Below are 18,792 nucleotides of genomic sequence, written 5' to 3'. Positions count from 1 at the left end.
TTGTAAAACATGTTTGCATTGAGGAAGGGTGTTGAAAATCAATACAAACATAAGTACCAATGCACGCATGTTAATATAAGCAGATAATAATCTTATGTTATCTACAAGTTATCTGTCACTGTTGCATACGAATGTAAGCATAAAGAATATGTATAGCAAAAGTGTCAGTCTCCAATAAAACTCTAAAGCGAACAGACGCACGGCGGTCCGCGACTATTGTCTTTTACTTTACTCCTACTGAGCCCTTCCCTTTTCAGCGAATATATAATCTATTCAATAAAACGAACGACTGCGAGCTCACCAAAATAGACTGACGCAATTGGCTAATCGAGGCCCGTCCTACAAGTATGTCTCATTTGAAAAGATGTTAACTGCCTGATCTATGTATAAGTGTCATACTGAAAAGCTTTCCATCAGCTTATTTCCTTTAAAAGTCTCATTTGTCATTTCCTCCAGATTAGCTGACAGACAGATAATTATTATTATTTCTTAGGTTTTCTATTGCACATCTCTTATTTTAAAAATATATAATCATTTTGAAGAACCTAGTTAATTTCTCATTCAAATTAAACTAAATTTAATTGTTAATTGTTAAAAAATGTTTTTATCTGCTTTAAGCATGCCAGCAGCTAATATTTTCAATAATTCAGCGAACATTTTAAATACCTTATATTTACTTAAAAAAGAACTACTTATAAATTTAATTTAGTTATTCATTTTATTTTAACATTTTATGGATTTACTTCTAATTTATTCTATTCATTTAAATTCTTGCTTTATTTTTTATTAAAGAAAATATCTTTTATTGATAGAAATATTTAAAAAAAGCATGTCAATTCAAAACCTCTTCAAACCCTCTAACAGGTTAGACATTCTGGAGACGGTTTTCATGTTTTAACTTGCACAAAAGAAACCGTTACATTTTTCCCTCATAGTCATCTCTTGACTTTTTCTAACAATTGCATACTATTTATTTTAATAAGCCAAAAGTTAGGTAAAAACAACTTAATTAACCCTTACAGCATTTTCGGCATCGAAGCGCTAGAGTCGTGTCATTAAAGATCCCAGTAGCATGAGTCATCGAGTGTAAGCTTCCATGCCACTACATCCAACAAAGAGAGTGTTGCACAACGCCGCAATGATAGCAACCACCACCCACCCCAAAGCGAGTGCGTGCAGAAGACGTCACAGGCTTCTGCAACTCCAAGGCAGTGGAAAATAAAGGCGAACTCGTCTGTCAGCCCACACAGAAAGCGACGAATGTGGGGAATGCGCAGGCGCAGTTTTAACGATTGGCGCAGCAACGAGTTGGCCAAGACACTTGAAAGGCAAAATAAAGTCCGACTGCTGCGTGTGCGGGAGATACGCAATTGCGTTTTAAATTTTTCGCGGAGCGTAGGCAGCGCAAATTATTCAGATTGTGCAGTAATTGTGTGGAACTGAAGAGGAAGACAATTTTCGCTGTTGAATTATTGCAGCCAGCCTTGGAGGCATCCAACTAAGGCATAAAAGTAAGCGAAGAAAATTCTGCAAATTGGCGCAGGACCTCAAAGCAATTGTGAATAGATGCAGAAAATGCGAAAATAGCACAAGAGTTCAAGCACATTGGCTCTAAAAGAAAAATTACTGTTTATGCATAAAAGTGTTTCAATAATATTGAATATTAGAGTGAAAAAAAAAACAAAGGAAAGAATACCTTTCTGTTTCAATTCTGTGTGGGTGTCAGGGAGACCCACAAGAAAATTTTTTCATTGAACTTGAAAAGGGAAGCCCCGCAGCAAGGGGTGTGAGTGCTGAAAAGTGTGATTCATGCCTGCCAGCAATCATATGTGTGTGTATGTATGCGTGTGTGTATGCCCGTAGAACTTGCCAGCGAGCTGAGCAAAACAACAACAATAACAAGCATAGCGAAAAGTGAAAAACCCAGCAGCTGCCAGCAGAGAAAAGCAATCGTCAGAACAATTTTCTGTTTGCCAACAGCAAGTGCAAAAAAAGTTACAAGTTGCCAGTTGTAATTGAAGAAAAGTTTCTTTATTTTAATGGAAATTAATTGTTATTCCATGCAGCGCTGACAACTTCAAAGGCATCAGCAGAAACGTAACCCCAGCCGTAATCGTAACCGTAACCGCAACCCTCCACTTCAACCAGAGTTCAAGCAAAGGCAGGGAGGCTGAAGCCGAAGGCATTGACAATGGCTGACGAGTATATACCAGATGTCAGCGTCATGGATACAAGTAAGCACACAGTGACCGATGAGTAGGCCCATATGAAATGGATATGGGCCATATCCATATACATATATATACTATAGTAAAGTATTATCCTAAGCCAACAAAATAAATTGCGCTCGTTAATATGAAACATCGCAGGTGCAAAATAATGGGAATTGCGCACAAGTGCTATTTGTATTTATATACTATATATGTATATTCAGTGGAAATCATACCTTAAGAGTATATGTATATACTGTATTTCGTTTTATAGAGCAGTCTCAAGTACAGTGAATGCAAATTTGCAAAAATATTTTAAACATCCTACTTAAAAAACAGATCAGCAGATAATTTATATTTTATATTTATTAAATTTAAATTCTATTACAAAGCTAAGTAAACAAAGAAGAAAAAAAATGACCCTACTGTTATGTTAGAGAAGTTCAAAGAACTTCTGACGAATTAAGTACACATTCGGCAACAGAAAAAACAAATTAATAAACAGATGCTAGTTATACAGATCGGAACAATAAGCAATAAGTTATTGAAGCCGCTAAGGAAAGCACAAGAAGAGTTTTTTATTTGCAGGGAAACAGAAAAAATCATGAGTATCGCAGAGGAGATTTATGAGAATTAGACAACTAAAAAAGTAACAAAATAATGCTAGAAATACTGATCACCATTCATTAAAGAAATGTTAAGGCTCAGAAAATTCAATTTGAGAACCGCAGAGGAGTGATGAAAATGTTTTGTAAATTTCTTTTATTAATTAATTAATTAATAGTTTATTTAATAGTTAATATTTCTTTTCAATATAATTAGTTAGTTAATTTCTTTCCTTCAATCCTAATATCAATATAGCATTTTTTAGCAATTAACTAACATCTCATTCTTTTATTTCTGCTATTCATTCCGCTAGTTGTGCCCGCCATTCTGGGACTTACGGCGGCCGCTGTGCTCTCGATGGTTGCCTGCATCTGTGCCAAGCAGATGCGCATACGCAACAAGAAGCAGAACCATCATGACGCCTCGTTCCCATTCCAGCCGACCCGACGTCCGACCGCAGTTCGTTCGCCGAGCGGTCAGCCACCGCATTATCTAAAGAAATCGCCCTCGCCCACGGGTGGCAAGCAGATGGGTCTGCTCTCGCCCATGCAGGATCAATCGACATCGCCGACAGCGCCACCAACATTGAAATATGTCGAGGAGGATGAGGTGCCAGTAATTCCGGCTCCGAACAAGCTTCACGTGGTGGACAACAGCAGCAGCCAAAAGCAGCATCATTCCCCGGTGGAGACCATTGCGAACGGCAATGTGACCATCACCCTGGATAACGGACTGACCAACGGCAAGGAGGTGACCGTGGTCGATCAATATGGCAAGCTGGGCACCATTTACTTCAAGCTACGCTATCTGGCTGAACGCAATGCTCTCATGGTATCGATCATACGTTGTCGGGGATTGCCGTGCAAGGGCGGACAGAGCGGAACCGGAGACATACCCACGGGCATGAATGGACGCACCCAGGCTGCCACCGATCCGTATGTGAAGCTGCAGTTGTTGCCCGACAAACAGCACAAGGTGAAGACACGCGTGGTGCGCAACACCCGGAACCCGGTCTACGACGAGGACTTCACCTTCTACGGCCTGAACATGAACGATCTACAGAACATGTCGCTCCACTTTGTCATACTCAGCTTCGATCGTTATTCGCGCGACGATGTCATTGGCGAGGTGGTCTGCCCACTATCCTCCATTGAGATTGGCGACATATCGAAGGAGGCCCTGTCCATTAGCAAGGAGATTCAGCCACGCAGTCTAAAGATACGCGCCCAGGGACGTGGGGAGCTGCTGATCTCATTGTGCTGGCAACCAGCGGCCGGTCGCTTGACCGTCGTCCTCTTGAAGGCCCGCAATTTGCCACGCATGGATGTCACCGGTCTGGCTGATCCCTATGTGAAGATCTATTTGTTGTACAATGGCCAGCGCATAGCCAAGAAGAAGACACATGTTAAGAAGCGTACGCTGAGTCCCGTATTCAATGAGAGTTTCGCCTTCGATATACCAGCAGCTGAGGTGAGTTGAGGTTGAATTAAAAATGGGATAAAGCTATAGGTATTTGTATGTATTTATATATCTTTATTTCACTTTCAATTTGTATGTATGTTCGATTTAATGTTTTATGTTCGATCTTTTTCAAATATTTCATCATAGAGTATACTTAACTTTTATAGCTCATTTCATTTCTTTTAATGCCTTCGGAAGATGGTTTTCAAAAGTTTAATTCAAAATTAAAATGCCTAAGATTATATAACAACTCTTGACTCGCCAAACTCTGTCTTGTTCTTCTAAACTAAGGATATTTTAATATCAAAAAGCAATGATAAGTGAAAAAAGAAAACAACTGGCAGGAAGTGTCTATCATTCATGGATAAAATTCTATTTGTTATCTCAGATAAATAAAGAAAACAATTGAAGTATTTAGTGTGCCAGGAAGTGCCTATCTTCCATGAATACAATTCAATTTGTTATTTCAGTTTACTGGGATTTTAGGAAGTAAAATATTTCACTACTTTTCAGCCAATTTAAAGTGAGTTCGAATGAGTTGTTTTAGGGAAGTACAGTACCTATAAATATAAACCTAGAAAAGGTCAGATTTGTAGTTACATGCTTGCCATTTAAATTAATCTTAAATTTAATTGCCAATTTATCAATCTTTTTCTAAGATATTAGCAACATTTTTTTTTGGCACTGAGCCAAGAAATAGAGCCCCACTCTTTTGTTTATGTAGAGCGCCTTAACAACTGCTAATTATTCTATTTATACTGATGTCTAACTTGCAGGGCACCGGCGCCACTCTGGAGGGCGTCTCACTGGAGCTGATGCTACTCGATTGGGATCGCGTGACCAAGAATGAGGTAAGCACGCGGCACGCGGCACGCCACTTCAGTTCATTAGTATACGAGTATATAACTGAATGCCACCTTTTTCGCAGGTAATTGGACGCTTGGAGCTGGGAGGGCAGAACTCGAGCAGCACCGCTTTGAATCATTGGAATGAAGTTTGCAACTCACCGCGTCGTCAGATTGCCGAGTGGCACAAACTGAACGAGTAAGGGGGTTATCATCCAAAGAGGGAGAAAAATAGAGAGCGAAAATAGGGAGAGAGAGTTGGTGTCGGCGCCGGCGCTGGCGGCTGTAGCGATTGGAGAGCGTAAGGTTCTGTTCTTAATTTGATAAAATGATATCTGATCCGGTTAGTTTTCAATCCACACGATTTTCATTTTTGTGTTTGGTTGCTTTTCCCACGAGGGCAACGCTAAAAGAAATTTGTGAGCCATATAAGTACTATATACACAAAACCAAAACAATACATATACGAGTATGTGTATGAGTTGAGGAAAAGGAAAGAATAAAAAATACAGACAGAGCTACAACTACATAAGTAAATTAAATGTATTAGAAAATGTTTAGTACGTAACAATGCATCTAAATGTAAGATAATTGAGAATACATATAAATATAGCAGATAACCAGAAATATGCAGATATTTGCGAATAAAAGTGAAAGCGTTTAAGTTGCTGTAAAAAATCATAATTGGCTTGATTTCAATCCATCGGCTTATAATTAGTTTCCGTTGCGGCACAAGCTATTAAGTAGTACTTATGGTTATCATACGCTTCAGACATCGATGTTGCATTCAATCCATATTTGTATTCAAAGTATGCCCACCCTGATAAAGACATTTACATATTGTATATGATTTCTTTATTAAAGCAAAACCAATTTACGTATGTAAGATACTAAGTATATAGAAACTTAAGGAATAAGCCTCCATTTCTGTATCATTGTTTAAAGCCTAATTGTTTGATTGTAAAAAAAAGAAACCCAATTGAAATAAGCAGACAAACTACTCAACACTTTCCAAATCCCAAAACACCAAAAACTAATCAAATACGCATCAGTCTAGATTGAAGATAATTAATTAAAAGTAGAGAGAAGAAATAAAAACAAAAAATACACGCAGAAAATGCTTAGGCACCAGAGAGCTACAAAATAAAGAAAAAACAAAAACAAAAGCCCCAATTGAAAGCAACCAAAAGAATTATATAACTAACGTACGTACATACATAAATACCCATATACATACATGCATACATACATACTACAAGTATATACCACATACCATATAGAGATAAAGCGTAAATGTAAAGCTCAAATAAAAGCAAAAGGCAAAATGCAATAAGATAAATTATTTTAATCACTAAGTACATCAATTCCGAAAATTCAAAACCAAATAACAACAAAATGAGGATTTAAAAGCGAGATTTAGGGCGAACATAACCAATGTACTGAACGAACTAGCAATTATTTCTGAAACTTATTATAAACCCTGTCGAGTAAAACACCAATTTCAGTTTTTCAATAATTTTGTAAAATGTTGAAAACTAACTAACCTACTAATGCAAAAAGTTGAACCAAATCATAACTACCTAAATATTCTCAAACATACTATAATAGGCGTGTATAGCTGATATATTATATAACATATACCCAGCCGTATGTGAGCATAACCGATACCAATACAACTTCAATTCGTCTGCATACAATAATTCGAGGAAGTTAGCGATATAGTCGAGGGTTTTAGAGAACAATGATGATGATGATGATGAGATAAACATATAGAAGATATACATTAGAAAGTGAAGTATACAGAAAAACACCCACACACATATACATACATATGCGTAATGTAGAAATTGTAATAAATATAAAAAATATTTGTAAGCAACATCAAATGGTTTATTTCAACAGTAAAAGCATAATAAACGATATACTTATATATACATCTAAAAATACATTTAATTTTATTTTGATAAGGCGTGACGCAAATCCATATCCGCTCAAGGCTAACATACGTCATACATGTTTATATTAAAAACTTTCGACCGAGATATATCCGCATGCACAGTTCGTTTCCATTCCTTTATCTTCGAAACTATGTCGTCTTATGATCTGGGAAAGTAAAAAAAATGTATCGTGGTTCCAGAATTGATCAGGTTACCAAATCGCAACTAAGCTCCAAAAACTAAAAAGGTTTGAAGTTTCCACGGGTACTTACGGACCACTGTCTGGTAGGCAGACACGTCACTAGACTTGGCATCCCATCAATTGATTTCTGCAGATCTTGTCTTGATAGCCAAAATCCAGATTGTGAAAATTGCAAAGTGCAGTTGTATACAAGGGGACCAAGGCCCCAGCCATCTCAAACTAACCCATTGTCGAAACTCTATATCAGTAAAGTCTACGACCAAATTAGTTGTCAGCATTCAATTAACAACTATACCGAATTAATATAAAATATATTTATACTCGCATAATCTATTGTATATTTGTGGCACCCGCGTCTCGATTAAGAGCAAATAATTCAAAAGCGATAAGAGAGAAGAGTGACGTGAATGACGTACAAGTATGTGGAACAAATGTATAAAGTAAGTATAAATTCTTGTGTTTCGCAATCAATCATTTTAGTTCTTCTCGCGCAGCCGTCGCTGTTAACATTTTGTGTGTGAAGCATTTGTTTTTAATTAATTAATTTAAATAATTGCAATGAAGTTCCTTCAAGTTATTCTCATCGTCTCAGCGATTTGTTGTATAAAAGCTGGTGAGAACAATAGAATTTATATAAAGTAACGTATAATAACGGTGCAGATAAGTTATGAGGAAAGAAAAACTTCAAAATGAACAATTGCAATGGCTTTATTTAATACAAAAAATTATCTTAAATATTTTGAACCGTTTTTTATATTTTTTATTGTGTGCCAATATAATCGGATATTAAATAGAAGCTTAAAAACGTTCTGGCAAATATCAGGAATAAATTAATATAAATCTCTAATGAATGTAAAGTGGTCTGTAATAACTAAAAAATGCAAACAAATTGGAATAATAAAGTAATAAGTTTGCATAAATTTAAATGAAAACCTTCTTAATATCATTACTTGGGAAGGTTCCTACGACATCTGGTTGATAATTCGAACCAATCAAATCAAAAGACCATTGAATTGTACATAGGAAAAGGAATTTTTAATATTTATGCTAAATTGTTTAAAGCTTCGTCAAATTTTAAATGATTTCTCCATTCACCAAAAACTAACAAGATAGAACGCTACAGTCGAGCAAGCCCGACAGTAAAATAGCCTGTACTCTCCACAAAAAGGAAAAAATTAAAAAAAAAAAAAAATTTTTTAAATTAAATTATTAAAAAAAATGAATGAATGAATTAATTAAAATAATTAATTAAATTAAATTAGAATACATGTTTATGTTCAGTTTAAACAGCATACATTTACATCACGTACCTATGCGTGTTTATATGCGTGTTTATATGCGTGTATGTATGCAGCACAAAGTTAAACCAAAGCAGCAACAACAACAACAGCTGCGGGCAGCGCTGCCGACAGAGGCAGCGCATGAGCAGCGATTTTACTTATGGCTATAACTTTCTTCAGAATTGACCTATCATGATGAAATTTGGCACACGGACACATTAGTACTAACTGGATGTACCTAACAAAATTGATTTCAAAATTCCGAGAATTACGGAAGTTATAAGAAAAAATACGAATTGCGGGGGAGTGGGGGGGTGTATCAGAAAAAATAAACAAACTCGTTCTGCCTAGGGCTTATAGGAACCTTGATACCAATTTTGGTTATCCTAGCTCTTGTACTTACTGAGATCCTTGCGCTCATACAGACAGACGGACAGACGGTCAGACGGACAGACGGACAGACGGACAGACGGACATGGCTATATCGACTCGTCTTCTCATCCTGATCAAGAATATATATACTTTGTGGGGTCCGCCACGCCTCCTTCTGTGTGTTACATACATGCGCACAAAACTAGTATAGCCTTTCACCCTTTGGGTACAGGCTATAAAAATTACAAAACAACGGAAATATAGAAGTAAAAAAATAATTGCATACTACACAAGCTCAGTATTACACTATATGCGATAAGTTGGCTTTTATTCTTCGTATTGTTATGCAATTTGTAGAAGATGTGGTTGAAAGACGCATAACTTATGATAATTAATAATTTATTTATTTGTAAAAATCTAGCCGATAATTTACTTTCAAGTTTATCTTTTTCTTTCCTTATATACACATTTCTTTCTAGTTAACGGTGTGTCACCGAGCCCACCTACGCCATCTGAGTTTAAATGCAAAAATGGAGAACGTATCCAAAGCTACTTCTTGTGCGATGGGACTCCACATTGTGCGGACAGTAGTGATGAAGAGTTTATAGCTTGTCACAAGTCCAATTGCACTGGAATGTTTCGGTGCTCCTATGGCGGTTGCATTCCATCTAATAGGACGTGTGACGGATATAAGGATTGTGTGGATGCTAGCGATGAGAACAAATATCTCTGCAAAGTAACGGCTAAAGATGTGGAGGAGCACAGAAAATCTCTGCAGGGGCAGTGCCAGTATGAATAGTTCACATTAAATAAATTGCCGCACTTACGATATAATATACGATATAAATGATATATTATTTTCCAACAGGGACGACAATTTCAATTGCGAAACAAGCGGAGAGTGTCTGCATATCAGCCTGATATGCGACGGTAAGAAGGATTGTGACGATGGCACTGATGAAGGGTTTGAGTTGTGTCTAACTAGGATATGTCCCCTGCACTCCTATCGCTGTGCCTATGGGGGCTGTATCCAGGGGAATGCGTTTTGCAACCACATCCCCGATTGCTTGGATTACAGCGATGAAATGCCTCAAATATGTCTGGAGGGTAGCAACGAAACGGACTGGAGAGTGTCGAATTCTATTAAGGCCGAATTAAAATCCTGCCGAATACGCAATAGCATAGGCGACATGCGAGTTCAGAATTATTTCTTCCCAGAAAGAAGTCTTAAAGTAGAAGCAAAGCATTCCACTGTAGTACGCCTGATTTGTGGAAGCGGCTACAAGTTGCTGGGGAAGGATATAAACTATTGCAACGATGGCCAATGGGCTAGTGAGTGGCCGAAATGCAGGAAATTTTGCAAGTCCGAAGTCTTCCATAGCGACGTATCGCACACCTACAGATGCATCTACAACGATGAGCTCATCGATTGTAAGAAGGACATCTTATTTGACGATACTCAGGTGCACATGGGATGCGCTCCCAGCTATAAGTCTGTCCGTGGAGACAAGCAATTGGGCCAACTCCTATGCACAGACAATGGAAATTGGTCCATAGTTCAGCCCTTGGTCTGCAAGGCCCAGTGTGGCATTGCTCCTTCAGCTCCATACCAGAGTTTTTCGACGCCCTGGACGGTCAGCATATTCAAACGAATCTCCCGTAAATCCTTTCAATTTGCCTGCGAAGGCACAATTGTTTCGCAACACCTTATACTTACTACGAGATTTTGCTTTCCCAATAGCGAGCTTGATACCACCCGGTATGCTGTAGTCAAAGGTCAGGATATGATATCCTTCAGATCCAGTACCGGCTATAGATGGCACAATGTGGCGGAAATTAAACTGCTGAGTAGGCCGTAAGCATCTCGCTTATAATGGATTTTGTATGCATCAATCTTAACATCCACTTGTATTATCTCTTCCCTAACAGAGGCACCACGATTAATTTATTGGCCCTGCTGAGGCTTGTCGTTCCCTTGAAGTTCTCGCCAAATCTGATGCCCGTATGCTTGGCGGACGTTCAAACGCATACATTAGACTTAGATGTTAAGGAAAAGGCGAATGAAAAGTTGGGTGGATCGGTTACAATCCTCGCGGATGGACTCAGATATCTTCAAGCAATACATCTAAATATTATTACCAACCTCGTATCACTTCAGAAAATCAACTGCTTTCTCCCGGCGATCAGGCAGGAACTTAAAGATCTACGGCCAAAATATAATTAAAGAGATCGAGAGAGAAACCTTATCTTTGAAAATGAAGAGAGCCAAAAGAGCATCGCTATAGTGTGGTGCTCTTATCTCGTATTAGTATAGAAATCAAGAAGCATTGAAACTGAGTTCAGTTTATTCGCAACCGTGCTCAAAATTTGACGTTGTGGAGTCTTCGACATTACAAACAGTGATGATGAAGAATTCCAAATTGTACATATTAGTGGCTACAAGTCTCGCGCTTGCATGCCTAACAAATGGTAAATATAATTTTGCCAACTGCAGAGCAAATGTATAAGTTCTTTCTTAATGGAGAAAAGGTAGGCTATATTAACCAGATTGGCTTACCAATTGCTTGTTTGTTTTTGGAGAAACTGATAAGAATTCTAGGTGTGCTGTATGTGTTTTTAATTTGAAGATCAGCTCAAAAGGTTATCATTGAACTTAAATCGCTAAATGCCTTTTCTTTAAATTTATATATAGAACATACTTCTTGTACAAGCTCTACTGCGTTAATTGGTATACTCTAAATAAATAAACATAGAGATTTCTATATAAACTCGTTGGCAGCGCCGCTGAAGAATCTGTGTTGATGTCAGAATTATCCGAGGTATTATATTCTATGGAAATTTAATTTTGTTTCTCTAAGGCTGTACCTTTATCTCGTCGTCGATTGATTTGCTATAATTTATTTGTAGTATTCCATTAACTCTGAAGAAAAATATGTTTAAAAACATGTCTATATTTCTGTTTACCTAAGCTCTTTCCATTCCCCATTTTTGCGATCCATCGTATCAGTACCAGTGCGCCAATGAAAACTGTACTGAAAGCCAAAGCTTATGTAATGGCTTCAACGATTGTGGAGATTTTAGCGATGAAACCTTTGAGAAATGTTACAGCTCCAAATGCGAAACTTCACAGTTTCGATGCATCTATGGCGGCTGTATTCCCGATGTGCAGATGTGTAATGGTGCGATGGACTGTTTGGATGGCACCGATGAGAACAAATACCTCTGTGCCGATGGTGAGGATATGAATGGTTTGCAGGCAGAACTTCAAGGCAACTGCACGTAAGTTCAATGGTTTTTGTCTCAGAAGGATCTCCTCAGCTCAGTTGAACATTCTCGTTTTAGGACTATGGATAGTTTTCAATGCAAAATAACCGATGAGCCTGGTCAGCAGTGTATCAGCATTAGCCAGATTTGCGATGGCAAGCTAAACTGTGCGGATGGTAGTGATGAGACGATCGAACTGTGCGGAGCAAGCATTTGCAGCGAAGACGCTTTTCGCTGTAAATACGGCGCATGCGTGCCGGAAATGTCGAAATGCGATCATAAAATCGACTGTTTCGACGGCAGCGATGAGACACCAGCCATATGTGCTCAGGAATCTACAAGTAGTTGGTACATCGAGGAGTGCCATGTGCCGGACAATTTACCACATATGAGGGTCGAAGATTATGTGAGCAACGTAATTCTTTCGGCGAATTCAACTGTGCTGCCAAATGTTTTCTTAAAACTGAGTTGTGCGAGCGGATATGAGCTGGTAGGTGTGGACAACAATGTGTGTCAGATCGACACTGAAACCGGTGGTAAGTGGCGCTCATTGTGGCCCAAATGCATACCTGTTTGTGAGCAGAGTATGATGGCCCGGCATTTCGCATACACCACACGTTGCATAAACGGACGGAAGCTAGTGGACTGCCAAAAGCCTACACATCTCATGGGCACTGAAATGCAAGTGTTCTGCGCTCCTGGTTTCAAAGCTGTCACTAAACACCTCGAATTGACTTGCGAGGAATCGGGAGAATGGACGTCGGGATCCCTGCAATGCGATCCGATATGCGGTTATATTCCGGCCACACTAAAAGACGCAAAGCCGTGGACCGTCAGCATATTTCGAACTAGCTCTAAGCCCGAGTTCGATTTCAGTTGCCTAGGCACTATAATAGCGCCCCACATTGTCCTCACTGCCGTTGAGTGTTTCCAAAATAGTTCCTTAGATCACACAGTCTATCGTGTGGTGGAGGGCCACCACGAAATTGCATTCAAGGAGCACGAACAGCACGGCTACAAAGTTCACAAAATATCTGCCATAAATCGACTCGGGTAGGTGATTGCACTTTCTTAAGATCCTACATAATGCTGCGACTTTCTTATTTCACAGAGAGGGAATTCAAATCGCGAGTATGGTGCTCGCTAAGCCGTTTCAGTTCTCAGGAGCCACTAACCCCATATGTATAGGGAATTTTGAATCGCGAGAGAAAACATCCCAGTACAATGGCAAATTGGGCGATTCATTGGCCGTTCAAGAGAACAATGTGTTTAGCATCATTGACATTGTTGGTGGAAATGTTAAATATGATATTGGACAATTCCAAAAGGAAATCGACGCTCAGAAAATTGCTGTGAACCAATTGTATTATTAAATTGAAATTGAAAATAATAAACGTGTGCATATATAATAATATTTGGTTGGGAAGAAGTTTTAAATGTGTAATCAGTAAGGCCTTATATTTGTAAGAGCTTCAACCGATATTTGCTTCATTGTATGCCAGGTAATTGTATTTGCATTTGAAAACGTTTTAATGAGTATTTAAATGTGAGAAAGCCCTAGTAGTTTGTTCGCAATATTTGCTCTTTTAATTTTTCCACCATCTCCAGTTTAATCCCTGACTACACACGGGCTAGGGTTAGAAAATCAATTGGGGGCAGCACAGATTTCACAAATCTATGGTGTTGTGTTTGTCTTTTAAACATTATAGTATTATTATTAATTGTTATTACATTAGACAAGATTTAAAATCTCATGTTAAATATTTGTTAGAGCTATCTATATTCTGCACAACTCTTAGATTAAGTGCTGTGAATGATTGAGGAAGTTGGCTTTGATTTTCCAATTTTAGCGAAGAGTGAAAGCCAATATAGGCTATTTGCTTTAAATTTCCATCTTTTCGCTTATTGACTTTGATTCTCTTATGTTCTCTTCATTGCACTCTTTCTAGTCTTAATCTCCATTGCTTGGATTAATCAAGACTTAAGACTGGGTCTTATTCCGACAGCATCATTTATTTGGCAGGTCAGTGCTGAACAGTCGCTTGCCCGCAAAAGTCATAGCAGTAGAAAATATACAAAAAAGGTGCTGGAATTATGATTAAATTCGTTACGATTTTGTTCGGATTTAGTTTAACGATTACGTGTCTAACAAATGGTACGAATATTATGAATAGCCTTAAAATAAATTTTAATAATTTAAAAGTGTTTGTCTATGCTTATAAACTATTCTATGTATAAGCTTTTGGATGTCACAGATCAAGTATTATCAGCTTATATACATTTATTTAATGTTGCTGAGAGACAAAAAACATACATGTTCGGGAATATATATAAAATAACGGGTGTAATTGCAGCAATTTCAGTAGGAATCTTGCTATGATCGATATAAATTTTTCAATTTCCCATCAATAGGCTGCGTAGAAGAAGAATTCAAATGCCAAAATGGAGATTGCATTCCCAAAATTAAATTATGCGATGGTGTCTATAACTGTGTAGATCGCAGCGATGAAATCTTTGGGGAATGCCATTATACAAATTGCTCAACTGGACAATTTCGGTGTGCGTATGGCGGTTGTATTTCCGATGAAAAGAAATGCGATAATGAGCTGGATTGTTGGGATGGTACCGACGAGAACAAATACCTATGTGCCAAAGATGAAGATGTGACTGTTTTGCTGGCAGAGCTTCAAGGCAATTGCACGTAAGTTAATTGATTCCAAAGGAATGGTCAGACATGTAAATTATTTGCACGCAAATCTTTTTAAAATCGAACCTAACAGTAGCGCTACAAATTCATAATTTAATACTTTAAGAAAGCTGTTATTTTAGTAATGCGGGCATGAACAATAGTGGTCAGACGGGCACACTTTTTGCTTTTGGAGTATGTACTTACTTTTCATTTTTTGTGAGAGTTTGCATGCAAATAATTTGCTTGTCCGACCAGTCTGAACTCAGCTCAGTTCTTAACTTGGTTCGTTAGTGGGGAGGAATCGGGTTTTCAGTGCAAAGGGCCTGGCGAGACGCGTTGTGTGCCTTTCTACGAGATGTGTAATGGCAAGCCGGACTGCCCAGACGGTAGTGATGAGACGCTGGACTTATGTGGAGCCACCATCTGCTCCAATACGGCATTTCAATGTGCCTATGGCGCATGTGTGCACCAAAATGCCAAAGGAAATATGGTATTGGATTGTGTGGATGGCAGTGACGAGGAAGTCAACAGTGACGAGCAGTTGGAAAGTGGTGGCAGTAGAAGCAGGGCGCCAGAATATTGTAAAGTACCCAGCTACGCGACAGATACGCTGGTGAAGGATTATTTCAGCGGTAGAGTCTATCAGACAAATGCGACTGTTGGGCTAGATGTCCTGGTCGATATCAGTTGTCCTAAGGGCTACGAGTTGCAAGGAGCTAAGAAAAACACGTGTAAGTAGGGAAAGTGGCGCCATGAACCCTTCTCGAGGTGCGTTCGCGTCTGCCCTCAGAGTCCCGATGCCCGCTATATAGCGTATAAGACACAATGCAGCTATGAGGGTGAGGACGTCGATTGTCGAAACCCAACACATTTCAGGGGCACCAAAATGGTCGTATCTTGTGCCCAGGGCTTCGAACCGACTTCGGCCAGAGAACTGGAAGTGACTTGCGAGGCAACTGGCACTTGGTCCAAGGGTTCTTTCCAATGTCAGCCCAAATGCGGCTTCATTCCGCCCACTCAAATCGGTAAAGTGCCATGGGCAGTCAGCATATTTCGCCGTACTTCAGGGTCCATTTACAAATTCCGCTGCCTGGGAGCGGTTATTTCACCATATGTCCTGCTATCGGCTTATGATTGTTTCCTCGACGATAGCGAAGTCTTTGATGATAACCACGTGGGCTATAGTGTAGTGGAAGGACATCATGAGGTTCCATTCAGGCAAAGCGAGCCCCACTCCTATGTGGTGCATAATGCCTCGTTAATATATGCGGTCCGGTAGGGAAAAAACATATTATTGACTTACCTTTATACACAACTCAAATTATTTGTATTCGCACAGGAACTCGAATGAGAAAATTGTCAATGTAATGGTTGTGAAACCATTCAAGTTTTCTGGAGCTGTCCTTCCTATATGTCTAGACAAAAGACAATTCAAAGTGGAGGAAAAAAAGATGGATACGACGCTCCTGCTGGGCAATGGCGTGACTTTCTTCAACCAGACCTCGAAGATCTATTCACTGACGCACATTGTGGCTTCAAAGCAGACAATATATCCCATTAGCGACTTTGAAGTCCCGATTGATCATGTATTGGATGATCGGGAAAAATATGTACATATATAGGTGATGGTTCGAACATTGATTTCACTTTATTATGAAATTATTTCACAGTGGCAATAAACGTACATTACTTAAAAACACACAGACATCGAACTAGTATGTAAGTATGTTAATACTATTGACAATTTGTATGTATTTGTATTTGTATTTGTTAGTGTATGCGACCTTTGACCTTTGCTCAAGTTCCTAGCGGTACGAGTAAGTATGTGTGAATGTTTCTCTATCTTCTTCTCATCATCATTGCCCATGATGTTGCACTTCATAGTTGATTTATGTTTATATTTATATTTTACTTTTGTTTTTACATCGAAAGTTGCATTTAACACTAGTTTTTGTTTGTTAATTTATGCGAATTAAACTCTAGCTATTATAGTTTTAATATTTCTCCATTCGTTTTAAATATTTAGTACAATACAATACATTTCATGCTGTTATATTTAGTTAGTTACTGTCATTCGAGTAGTTTTAGATTTAGGATACATTCAGTTTTGCGTAGTTGTTGCCAGTTTCGCTTGTAAAATTTTTAAATCTGCATATGTATTTTAGTTTTTAAATTTTGATCACGTCAGTCTTACCAAAAATATTTACTTCAACAGTGTTTTGTTACTTGCCCTAAGCCTTTTCCATTTAGTTTTAGATCTCTATTCAATAAAATGTTTATACACGCGATTTTTCGATTTCAAGGAATTTAAATTGTTTTGCCTTTTTTGCTTTAAAAATTTCTTTGAGAAATTTCTGTATTCAATACAATAAATCTAAATATTTGTTATATGCAAATATATTTAAAATATTTTCGAATGTTATTTATATTTCATCCATCTTGCTCTATATTTTACATAACGCTATTAGTTTTTCTTTTCATTTAAACTATGCTGGAGGTCAGCAATGGCTGACTCTGAATAGAGGCAGCCCACACTTTTGAGTGGTGCCTTTGTTTTTTTTTTGTTTTTTTTTTATTTCTGATACCGCGAGATCTGTTGCACAAATGTAACTTAAGTTATTTAAATTACACTTTTATATTTACATTCGCATTTGACGAGGCTTGAGAGAAACGTTAGACTTCGTATGACAAGCATTCATCAATACTTGTAGTTTGGAGTCATCAGGGATGGTAATCGGCCAAGTTGAACAAATTTTTAAGCAGATATTTTTAGTGAATCAGTTACAATTTGTACTAAAGATACTATGCAACAGAATTTGCGACCCATTTCTTATTATTATGCAATAGGTATCGCAGAAAATATTAAATGATTGAATCTAATTTTTACCATTATCGACAAAACAGCCGATTTCGAAATTTGTCTAGCAGTAAAATTCTTTTCTTTTTTGTTTGATATATAGATTTTTGCATTTTGAAAAATTTGAAACACCTGCCCATTCACTCAACAGTTTTTTGCTTTTGGGCTGCACCACACTAAATAGCGTTGAAATAAATTGGCTAATTTTTAAAAAAAACAGTTGAGATAATTTGAAAAAAATAAAGTCTTCATTATTTTTCATTTTTTATTATAAATTGTTTGAATAAGTGGATATAACTATCTGAATTATATCATGAACGATAAAAGGCGTATGGAACGAATTGCTTTTATTTTTAATTGTCTTCTTCTTTGATTTCCAATGCACTTGCAAGTATTTCTAATTAAAATCGGCAAAGTTTTATTCCCCATTAGGGGGAATTATGTTATTTATATTATACTTGGGGGTCTTAATTTATAACAAATTTAATTTCAGAACAAAGAGACTGTTGCATAATTAAAACGTTGTCAATAAAATATATACTATTTGGAGTATTCACAAAGACTTTTAAAAAAGAAATTGCAGAGGGTATATTTTGTTTTCAAACCTTCGGTTACTAAGATGATTATCGTCTATTTTTTAATGAAAATGATGAAAAACCATCCATATACTAAAGATACTATGCAACAGAATTTGCGACCCATTTCTTATTATTATGCAATAGGTATCGCAGAAAATATTAAATGATTGAATCTAATTTTTACCATTATCGACAAAACAGCCGATTTCGAAATTTGTCTAGCAGTAAAATTCTTTTCTTTTTTGTTTGATATATAGATTTTTGCATTTTGAAAAATTTGAAACACCTGCCCATTCACTCAACAGTTTTTTGCTTTTGGGCTGCACCACACTAAATAGCGTTGAAATAAATTGGCTAATTTTTAAAAAAAACAGTTCAGATAATTTGAAAAAAATAAAGTCTTCATTATTTTTCATTTTTTATTATAAATTGTTTGAATAAGTGGATATAACTATCTGAATTATATCATGAACGATAAAAGGCGTATGGAA

At 37.5% G+C, this 18,792-nt stretch overlaps 2 protein-coding genes across 2 annotated transcripts; both read left to right on the top strand.

Moving 5' to 3' along the window:
* Positions 1-1,345: 1,345 nt before the first annotated feature.
* On the top strand, positions 1,346-7,020 carry LOC115623582 (synaptotagmin-4). The gene is made up of 5 exons (XM_030517981.1): positions 1,346-1,511; positions 2,067-2,234; positions 3,130-4,286; positions 5,054-5,128; positions 5,206-7,020. Exons 2-5 carry the CDS (start codon positions 2,192-2,194, stop codon positions 5,323-5,325), a joined length of 1,395 nt encoding a protein of 464 aa, XP_030373841.1. The 5' UTR covers positions 1,346-1,511; positions 2,067-2,191; the 3' UTR covers positions 5,326-7,020.
* Positions 7,021-13,672: 6,652 nt separating this feature from the next.
* Positions 13,673-16,488, top strand: LOC115623850 (modular serine protease-like). The gene is made up of 5 exons (XM_030518393.1): positions 13,673-13,679; positions 14,590-14,878; positions 15,122-15,597; positions 15,679-16,141; positions 16,206-16,488. Exons 1-5 carry the CDS (start codon positions 13,673-13,675, stop codon positions 16,486-16,488), a joined length of 1,518 nt encoding a protein of 505 aa, XP_030374253.1.
* The last annotated feature ends 2,304 nt before the right edge of the window (positions 16,489-18,792 follow it).

This window comes from Scaptodrosophila lebanonensis, unplaced genomic scaffold (genome assembly GCF_003285725.1).
Source record: "Scaptodrosophila lebanonensis strain 11010-0011.00,11010-0021.00 unplaced genomic scaffold, SlebRS2 tig00000053-arrow-pilon, whole genome shotgun sequence".
NCBI classification, from domain to species: domain Eukaryota; kingdom Metazoa; phylum Arthropoda; class Insecta; order Diptera; family Drosophilidae; genus Scaptodrosophila; species Scaptodrosophila lebanonensis.
This window is presented reverse-complemented; position numbering and strand designations above follow the sequence as displayed.

Excerpts from the sequence above, each read along its gene's own strand:
- LOC115623582 (XM_030517981.1), top strand. The coding sequence starts at position 2,192 with ATGGCTGACGAGTATATACCAGATGTCAGCGTCATGGATACAA. Across the intron at positions 2,235-3,129 it reads TGTCAGCGTCATGGATACAA|TTGTGCCCGCCATTCTGGGA; the intron begins GTAAGCACACAG and ends TCATTCCGCTAG. Across the intron at positions 4,287-5,053 it reads TCGATATACCAGCAGCTGAG|GGCACCGGCGCCACTCTGGA; the intron begins GTGAGTTGAGGT and ends TCTAACTTGCAG.
- LOC115623850 (XM_030518393.1), top strand. Across the intron at positions 15,598-15,678 it reads AGGAGCTAAGAAAAACACGT|CGTATAAGACACAATGCAGC; the intron begins GTAAGTAGGGAA and ends CCCGCTATATAG. Across the intron at positions 16,142-16,205 it reads TCGTTAATATATGCGGTCCG|GAACTCGAATGAGAAAATTG; the intron begins GTAGGGAAAAAA and ends GTATTCGCACAG.